At 35.7% G+C, this 8,681-nt stretch overlaps 1 protein-coding gene across 6 annotated transcripts in view; it reads right to left on the bottom strand.

Moving 5' to 3' along the window:
* The window catches only part of IL13RA2 (interleukin 13 receptor subunit alpha 2), a 46,717-nt gene that overhangs the window by 5,906 nt on the left and 32,130 nt on the right, over positions 1-8,681 (bottom strand). For 5 of the 6 annotated variants that reach the window (XM_059384633.1, XM_059384636.1, XM_059384632.1 and 2 more), the window contains exons 7-9: positions 6,448-6,632; positions 4,903-5,078; positions 3,201-3,345 (exon numbers count right to left, since the gene is read on the bottom strand). In XM_059384633.1, the coding sequence (XP_059240616.1) occupies positions 3,201-3,345; positions 4,903-5,078; positions 6,448-6,632 (506 nt within the window). The remainder of the gene's footprint in view (positions 1-3,200; positions 3,346-4,902; positions 5,079-6,447; positions 6,633-8,681) is intronic. The other variant, XM_059384638.1, reaches the window with a different exon arrangement.

The following is an 8,681-nucleotide window of genomic DNA, read 5'->3' as shown; positions in this document are numbered from 1 at the left end:
AAAAAAAAAAAAAAAAAAAAAAAAAAAAAAAAAAAGAAAGAAAAACCTTCTGAAGCCTTTGTAAAAGGATTTACTAAAACATTCCAAAGATCCGTGGTATAAAAAAGCAAATTGAAGATAAGGTACTTTAATAGGAGGATCAACCTCTTATGTCATTTAGGCTGCAATCCAGTTGTTGGAGAAAATAAGAATAATTGTCCTTATCTTACAAATCTTTACAGAATGAGAAATGCAGCTGTAGAAGTAGTTTAAAGTTCACTTCTTCCTTTTTATCGCTCCCTAAACCTCCCCTGTTTATTTCTAAAGGCTTTTTAAGTATTGTAACAATTCTGGCCTTAGGAAACTAAAGTCCTTGTTGGAGGAACACGCATTCTTTCCCTCTGTCTTTGGTACCTGCTTTTATCTAGGTCATCTCTTTAAAGTACAAACTTCAGGGAGGTAATTCTTACCAGAAGAACTCAAAAATAAAAAGGTCATTTGAAACTTAGATGAATGCTTCTCACAAATACTAATTTGTATTATTGTACCTGATTCAATGGCAGTATTTTTTAAATGGAAGCTATAAGTTTTCTGTCTGTATATTTCTAGTTATTTATTTTTTTAACATTTTATTTGAAACAGAGAGAGCGAGCGTGCATACACAAACGTGCGTGTACACACACACACACACACACACACGTGCACACATGCAGGGGGGAAGGGCAGAGGGAAAGGGATAAGTAGACTCCCTGCTGAGCTTGGAGCCCTGCTGGGGCTTGAGCCCTGCTGGGGCTTGAGGTCATGACCTGAGCAGAAGTCAGAAGCTTAACCAACTGAGACACCCAGGCGCCCATTTGTGTGTGTTTATATATACATGTATTGTAAGATATTTTTCTGCCTATGGATAGTACTGTCAAAATTAATTTGTAAAAAAATTCTATTTAACCAACTTAAAGAAAATTAAACATTTATATAAACAATTCTCAGAAATATAATAAGAAACTAACCCAAATGAGTTTCAGGTTTACATGATCTGGGAAAATACTGGGTATTAAAACTACTTTAAGTTTGTTGGTTTAATTAAAACAGGTATGTCTTTCAAGTTACCAGGATTAAACATAATTCTTTTTTTCTACCAAGGCTTATTAAAGGTCAAAAGAGTTCATGTTATCTCTTACAAAACTTGTCAGCATGAAAAAATAGTTTGAGATGACGGTTGACTTTGTTTCATGTCTTATCAAGTTTTTGTGAGTAATATAAACATAATTGAGAACAATTAGATAGATGTTTATGAAATAAGAGTTTTTAGGTGAATTTTTTTGTTTCCCCAACTCTTTTTGGTAACATAAAACCTTAAAAGTTTTGGTAAGTTAGGGGCACCTGGGTAGCTCAGTGGGTTAAAGCCTCTGCCTTTGGCTCAGGTCATGATCTTAGGGTCCTGGGATGGAGCCCTGGCATCGCATCGGGCTCCCTGCTCAGCAGGGAGCCTGCTTCATCCTTCCTCTCTCTCTGCCTACCTGTGATCTCTGTCTGTCAAATAAATAAACAAAGCCTTTAAAAAAAAAAAGTTTTAGTAAGTTAAATGAAGGATAGCTCTAAATATCCATAATATAGTAATAAACAAAGATCATTTTGGGGGCACCTGGGTGGCTCAGTCCTTAAGTGTCTGCTTTCAGCACAGGTCATGATCCAGAGTCCTGGGATCGAGCCCCTCATCTAGCCCTGCATCAGCTCCACATATGGCTCCCCACTCAGTGGGGAGTCTACTTCTCCCTCTGCCCCTTCCCCAATTCACTCTCTCTCTCTCTCGCAAATAAATAAAATCTTTTTTTTTTAAAGAAAAAAGACATTTTTATTTTATTTATTTATTTATTTAAAATTTTATTTATTCATTTGACAGACAGAGATCACAAGTAGGCAGAGAGGCAGGCAGAGAGAGAGGAAGGGATCTCTTTGATCCCTGCCAAGCAGAGAGCCTGTTGTGGGGCTGGATCCCAGGAACCCAAGTTCATGACCTGAACCGAAGGCAGAGGCTTTAACCCACTGAGCCACCAGGTGCCCCGAGAAAAAGACATTTTTAAATAAGATAAAATACTAAAACATTAATTGCTGAACATAGGTTTATCTATTTTTTCTTCCTATTGCTAAAGGAAAAAGATAACAGGCTCAAAATGGAGTCCCTTGTGCTAAGCTCCACACCAGAAAACTAAGACTTAAAATCTAACTTAATTACAGTTTCAGCATTGTGCCAGGGACATGACCTTTATCAAGTGTCTGGAATTACCTGATCAGTACTAGTGAGATAATCTGCCTGGTGGACCTCTGACCCCTTTCATCCCGTAAAGGAAAGTGACCTTTTCTAAAATAATCCATAATTTTCCCCCTTCTGCCTATAAAACCTTCCATTTCATACAGCTCCTCAGAGCTCCTTCCTATTTGCAAAATGGGATGTTGCTCAATTTATAAATCTTACATAAAGCCAATCAGATCTTCAAATTTACACAGTTGAATTTTGTTTTTTAAACACTATTACAAAGAAACTACGATATTGGGGTCTGTCGGTAAGCATGTCTTGTGTTATAGTGAAAGACTATATTGTGAAGAAACATATGTTTCTAGAAATTATGAAATGTATTCATAAATTTTCCAATCTAAAGCATGTTGGCAAAATATACAATTCACAATTGCTTTAGTTTCACTATAAATTAAATTTCTAAGGATTAAGAATTCTAATTAATACATGTAATTAAAGCTGCTAGAAATAATAAGGAAAACACATCTGTATGCAAGGATAGTACGATATGCATGTTTGGTAAGAGAGGTTATGAGGAATGGAGATGCATTTTTTGTTGAGGAAAAAGAAAGTAGTTTTATCCTAAAATCAAACTGGTTGTTTCAGAAGGAGAATGAAGATAATAAAAGACAAATTATATAGAAAATTAGGAAGAAAGAAAGAGAGTCATACCTTGTGTTCTTAAGTTGGGCTAAAATAGAATTCATTTATTACAGGGGATATAAAATTAAACTTTAAAATCAGTAATGCACTTTCATAAAACTGGAGCTTAATTTTCTTTTCTATAAATCTATGTTTGAGGTGCTTGCTAATTTATCTATTTACAGACTATATGCAAGAGCATTTTTATTTCCATTATTACAAAATACACTGAAAGAAAATATATTTGTTACCAAATAGCTATTCAGTTACTGCTCTTATCTCTTACCTTTCCAGCATTGTTCATCACTCCACTCACTCCAGAGTCCATCATCTGAGCAATACATATTTATTTTACTTCTTACCAAAAAGCACAATTTTTTACTTTCATTTGATGTTCTGGTGATTTGAATCTCATTTTCAACTGTGGTAGTCTGAAAGCCAAGTAAAAAATAAGATGCTATTATTTGATCTAATTGCAGCTAGACAGATCTCATTTGACTTGTCATTTTGGTAGCAGATTTTATTACATGAAATATACATATCAAATGACAAGAAAGCTATATACCAAATCTTTTTTTTTTTTTTAATTTTATTTATTTGACAGAGATCACAAGTAGGCAGAGAGAGAGGAAGGGAAACAGGCTCCCTGATGAGCAGAGAGCCCAACGTGGGGCTTGATCCTGGGATCAACCCTGGGATTATGACCTGAGCCGAAGGCAGAGGCTTTGATCCACTGAGCCACCCAGGCACCCCAATATACCAAATCTTCACAGCGATTATCTCTCTGCATGGTGGGGTTTTTTCATTATTTTTCTTCCCTTCCTTATCTGTATTATAAAATTTTTCTATACTAATAATGGATCACCTGTAGTAAAGGCATGTGGGACAGAGCAAAATGTCTACATAGCTTTATTGTTTATGATAACCAGTATTTGGAGTAGTGTCAAATTTCGCAGATTACATAAACTGGAATATGCTACAGATACTGAGTTAGCAAAAGGAGCCATCATGTGAATGTTATTTCTATGGAAACTACAGAGTTCATACACATAAAGTCTTTTTTTTTTTTTCCTCTCTCTCTCTCTCTCCTTATTTTGGCTAACTGCCATAAAAGCTACATAACAGTGCTCAGGGCTTAGCATGAAACTTCTTCAGATATGAGAATACACAGGGCTAGATGTTCTCAAAGGGGAAAAAAAAAATCAATGAAGAAATTGCTTGAGTTTTGCATTTCAAAGAACTGAACAGTATCTCTCATCCAAAATAACAGCTTCTATTTTATTGTATCTTTTCTTGGGAACCGGCATAACATAGTGGACTGGGACTAGCTGAATAATTTGTAAGTCAATTCATTTTCTTGGGACTTGTAAATCAATTCAACTCCCAGTTTTCTTCTTATCCGTAGGTGAAATTAATTGATTAGAACTAATGGCTCACCTATGCGTCTCCACCACTTTCTAAGTTGGAAACCAATGAATAAAATTAACATATAACAATGTAGGGCTAACGGCATCATCACACTGTTGTTACTGGGGGGTAATGAGTTTTGCAATCATTGTCTCCTTCCTCTGTCAGCCCCTCTCCTGCATTACCAGCAATTCAAGTAGCCCTGTCAGAGTCTAATTCTGACATGATGCTTGTTCCTCAAGAAGTGGTTTTATTGTGCTGTTTTCCTTTTCACCAAAGCCCTCATCATAACCCATCTCATACCTGCACTTGGCAACTTTAATTTATTGGCACAATATTAGAAACAACTGATTACATTATCTCTAAAGTCCTAACGTAGCTTTAAAATTTCTATGACTGATTATCCTTTCAGACTACAAGCAAGCATCTTTCTTTTGTCCCCTACATTATATTGTTTTCTGGAAATTATACTAAGATACATGTCATATTCTATTCCTTATGTGGATAGCAACTGATTTTGGTTCTCGTATTTGCTTATTTTATTAAGTCTATATTTAAAAAAAATTAAAAACTATGTTTACGTTTTTTCCAAACAAATGCAATGTTCGTACCACCCAGGTAGTGTCATCTTCGGTGAATTCAATTTCATAAATAAAACATTTGGCTGGAATGGGTCCTTTAGGCATGCTCCATCTCAGGTTAACTTCCTCTGAATTCTCCACAGTAAGACTAAGGTACTCTGGTGGCAAAGGTTTAACTGAAAAGCGAAAGGAAGTCATTTCAACATGGAAGTCATTAAGTTTAGCAGTAGCTCTTATCAAAAGCTAGGGACACCTAGTAAGAGAAATCTCTAACATAAATCGGATGGGTCAAGACTAATCTCTACAATGTGAATTAAAATCAAAGTTGCTTGGCAACCAAGATTAGTTTATTGAGAAACTTGGTTATTTTGGAAACTAAATTTTGGTAAATCACATATTGACAAATATTTAAACCCAAAAGAAAACTTAGAAGATCCAAATCATTACAGTCATTTTTCCATTTGGTAGCATTAGGAACAGCTGCCACAACAATTACCACTACTATTTTTATCAATAGCTAACTCTCATTTAGACCTTATGATGTGTCAGGCACTGAACCAGGGATATCACATCATAAACTCACTCATGGCGGTGTCTACATGGCTTAGTCGCTTAAGCGTCTGTCTTCAGCTCAGGTCATGATCCCAGGGTCCTGAGATGGAGCCCCTCTTTGGGCTCCCTGCTCAACAAGGGAATCTGTTTCTCCTTCTTCCCTCCCCCCACCAATCTGCAATGCTTTCTCTTGCTCGCTCTCCTCTCAAATAAAATCTTAAAAAAAAAAAAAAAAAAAAAAAAAAACCTCACTCATGTCTCACAATAAGCCTATGAAGTGTCCTCTATCATCCTCATTTTACTGATAAGGAAATTGAAACAGACTTTATTTATTTTTTTTTTAAAGATTTTATTTGTTTATTTGACAGACAGAGATTACAAGTAGACAGAGAGGCAGGCAGAGAGAGAGAGAGAGGGAAGCAGGCTCCTCGCTGAGCAGAGAGCCCGATGCGGGACTCGATCCCAGGACCCTGGGATCATGACCTGAGCCGAAGGCAGCGGCCTAACCCACTGAGCCACCCAGGCGCCCTGAAACAGACTTTAAAACTTGCCCAAAGTTATACAGCTATAAACTGGTAAATCTAAGATTCAGATCCAGGTATGGCTGACTCTAAAACCTGACATTATTGTAACACTAGAACTAAGAACTCCAACTCAGAATATCTAACCATTTGTGCATTGAGATGTGGGAATAAGGGATTCTATAATTACTCCATTATTAACTCTAGACCAAAATACTTTACAGCAGACCAATGCTTTGAAGCTAGGGAATAAATTGTAAATTCTAAATAAAAATTTAAAAAAAAATTCTTGCTGAGATTCCTTATTCCTATACTTTTATATTTAATAAGAGCTTCTTCATATACTCTCTTGGCCCTCATTTCTTAGGCTTTGCATTTCCATAAATTTTTCTATATCTTTGTCTCCATCTCTTCTCTTCCATGTGATTGTAAATGGCTTAAACTAGAAACATTTTGAAGTTGTTTAACTCACCTATATTTTGAAGCTGAAAAATAAAATAGCTGGGTTGGATAGGATGGGATTCTGATGATCCATTAACACAGATATAGAAATCTTTATAGTCTGATGACTCCAAATGGGGAAACCTGCAACCTGTATTTTTTCCATTAGCCTTGATGTAATCGGGACACTGTATTGCGTGCTTCAAGCCCTCAAACCTGTAAAAAGAGGTATTGTAAGAATTGTGCTTCCCAATATCTTAAAGTATCATGGTATTCAGTTTTCAATTATTTTAAGATACCAAGTGAATAAAAAAATCATTTAATAACATCCAATATTTATTGGGCACCAACTCTGTGCCAAATCCTATGCTATGTGATAGAGATATAATAATAAAGAAAGCATATTTGATAATTTCATGGAGATTACAATCTGATGGGAGTCTTTACAAAATATCGAGGATAAGGCAAGGATTCTTACTCATGTATTGAAGTGATATTAACTTGCCCACAGGATTTGCGAATCAAAGAGTAAGATTTCTATTTTAAAAAAACCTAGGGTTTAAATATATAATGCTGGGTGATGTTGCCCTTTTAATATTGTACTGGAGAACTTATATTAGAAGAAAGCACATCTAAAAAGCAGACTTACAAAATACTGCTATGTTTAATAAAATGAATGATAGTCCTCTGAAGATACCATACACATCAAGAGCTAAGCCTCAGAAAAGCCAACAGAGGGGTCAAAAAGAAAAAGAGCTGTCTGGCAAATAAATATGTAATTTCCCATTCTCTTTGACAAGAAATGTTGCCATATCACTCACTGAAAGTTAACCTCTTTCCAGTATTAAAGCTAATGGGAATTAGGGTGGATTTCCCTACTGATTTTCAAAACACAAATGTCTGGTTTATTTTCCTAAATTATATTTTGCAATGCAAAATGTGACATCTGTAAAAGCAGCCAAAATCCCTCTTGAAATTAGGCCAAGCTAGTAGCTGACCAGGTGCCGATACAAATGGCCAGACTTTACTGAATTCACTTTTTGCCAAGTAGTCAGGTTGTTTCCATTGTTTGTTTTGTTTTTTATCCCAAGTTGTTATGTATTTGCATGAGGGGGGTGATAACAGAATTTTATGATAGTGAAAATCACTATTTTTTAACACAATAGCTGCCAGCAGCTAGAGAGAAGGAAGAAAATACAAGCATTCTATAATATATTAGCTTTAATTTCCCTTTTCAAGTAGTCAAGTATTTACTCTGGGCAGATTTTGCAAAGTTACAGTCTCTTGGTTAGTTCACCTAATTTTGTTTGGGAGACTTGAGTTTTAGGCTTGACTTTACCCAGATTTACTATGTGCCAGCGTGAAGCCTCATGGCAACCTTATTTTCCAGTTTCTAAGATGTCAATATTTACCCCTCACTACTAAGATGAGGATAAAGCTATGTTATATATGAACTACAATGTATAAAAGGGCATACTTTCGGCCTTTTTATCTAGAACAGTGCCTGGCATTTTATAATTGCTTCAAATTTGTTGAATTAATGAACAAATAAATTAGACTGTAGAGATTGACCCAGCCAATTCCAGATGAAGAAACCCCAGAAAGGAAAATGGCTTGCCCAAGACCACCAAACTCAATGATGCCAGAGCAGGCGTTAAAACCTAGTTCTCAGTATTCTCAATAGCTTATGGCTTATCAGTTATGTCTTATGATTTGTCTAAAAAAAAAAGCCATGGGTCTGAAACACAAAGAGTAACACTTTGTCCTCTCTTGCTTTTTAATGTTATTTAATAAATGCATAAATTCTGATACATATTTATCAATGTACCAATACTCTCATTTAATGAATATTTTGTGATGATCTATGATAGGCATAGCACAGCACAGATAGTGAAAAGAAATGTAAGAAACAGTTCGTGCCCACTAATCACTTAAAAATTTAAGGGACCAGACAAAGCACACATATATGACAAAAATTTAAATGTCATTCGGACAAGAAATTAAGAGCTAAAATAAGTAATAGTTCGGAGAAAAACTGAACAGAAGTTGATGTGATCAGTAAAGAGTTAATGAAACTGAATACCAGATGGGCCTAAAAGATGGGTGATGGGTAAGGGTTAGGGAGAAAGCCAGAGGGCATTCCAGATAGTAATGCACACAAAGGCATAAAGAATCATAACAGAGGTGAGAAAGAAAATGTAGAGATGGGTCTAAATGGAGTGGAACACTCACACCAGAGATAGTAGAAGGTAATGTTGGAAGAGC

Source organism: Mustela nigripes, chromosome X (assembly GCF_022355385.1).
Source record: "Mustela nigripes isolate SB6536 chromosome X, MUSNIG.SB6536, whole genome shotgun sequence".
Lineage (NCBI taxonomy): Eukaryota > Metazoa > Chordata > Mammalia > Carnivora > Mustelidae > Mustela > Mustela nigripes.
Note: the sequence above shows the minus strand (reverse complement) of the source record. Positions and strands in the feature narration are given on the sequence as shown.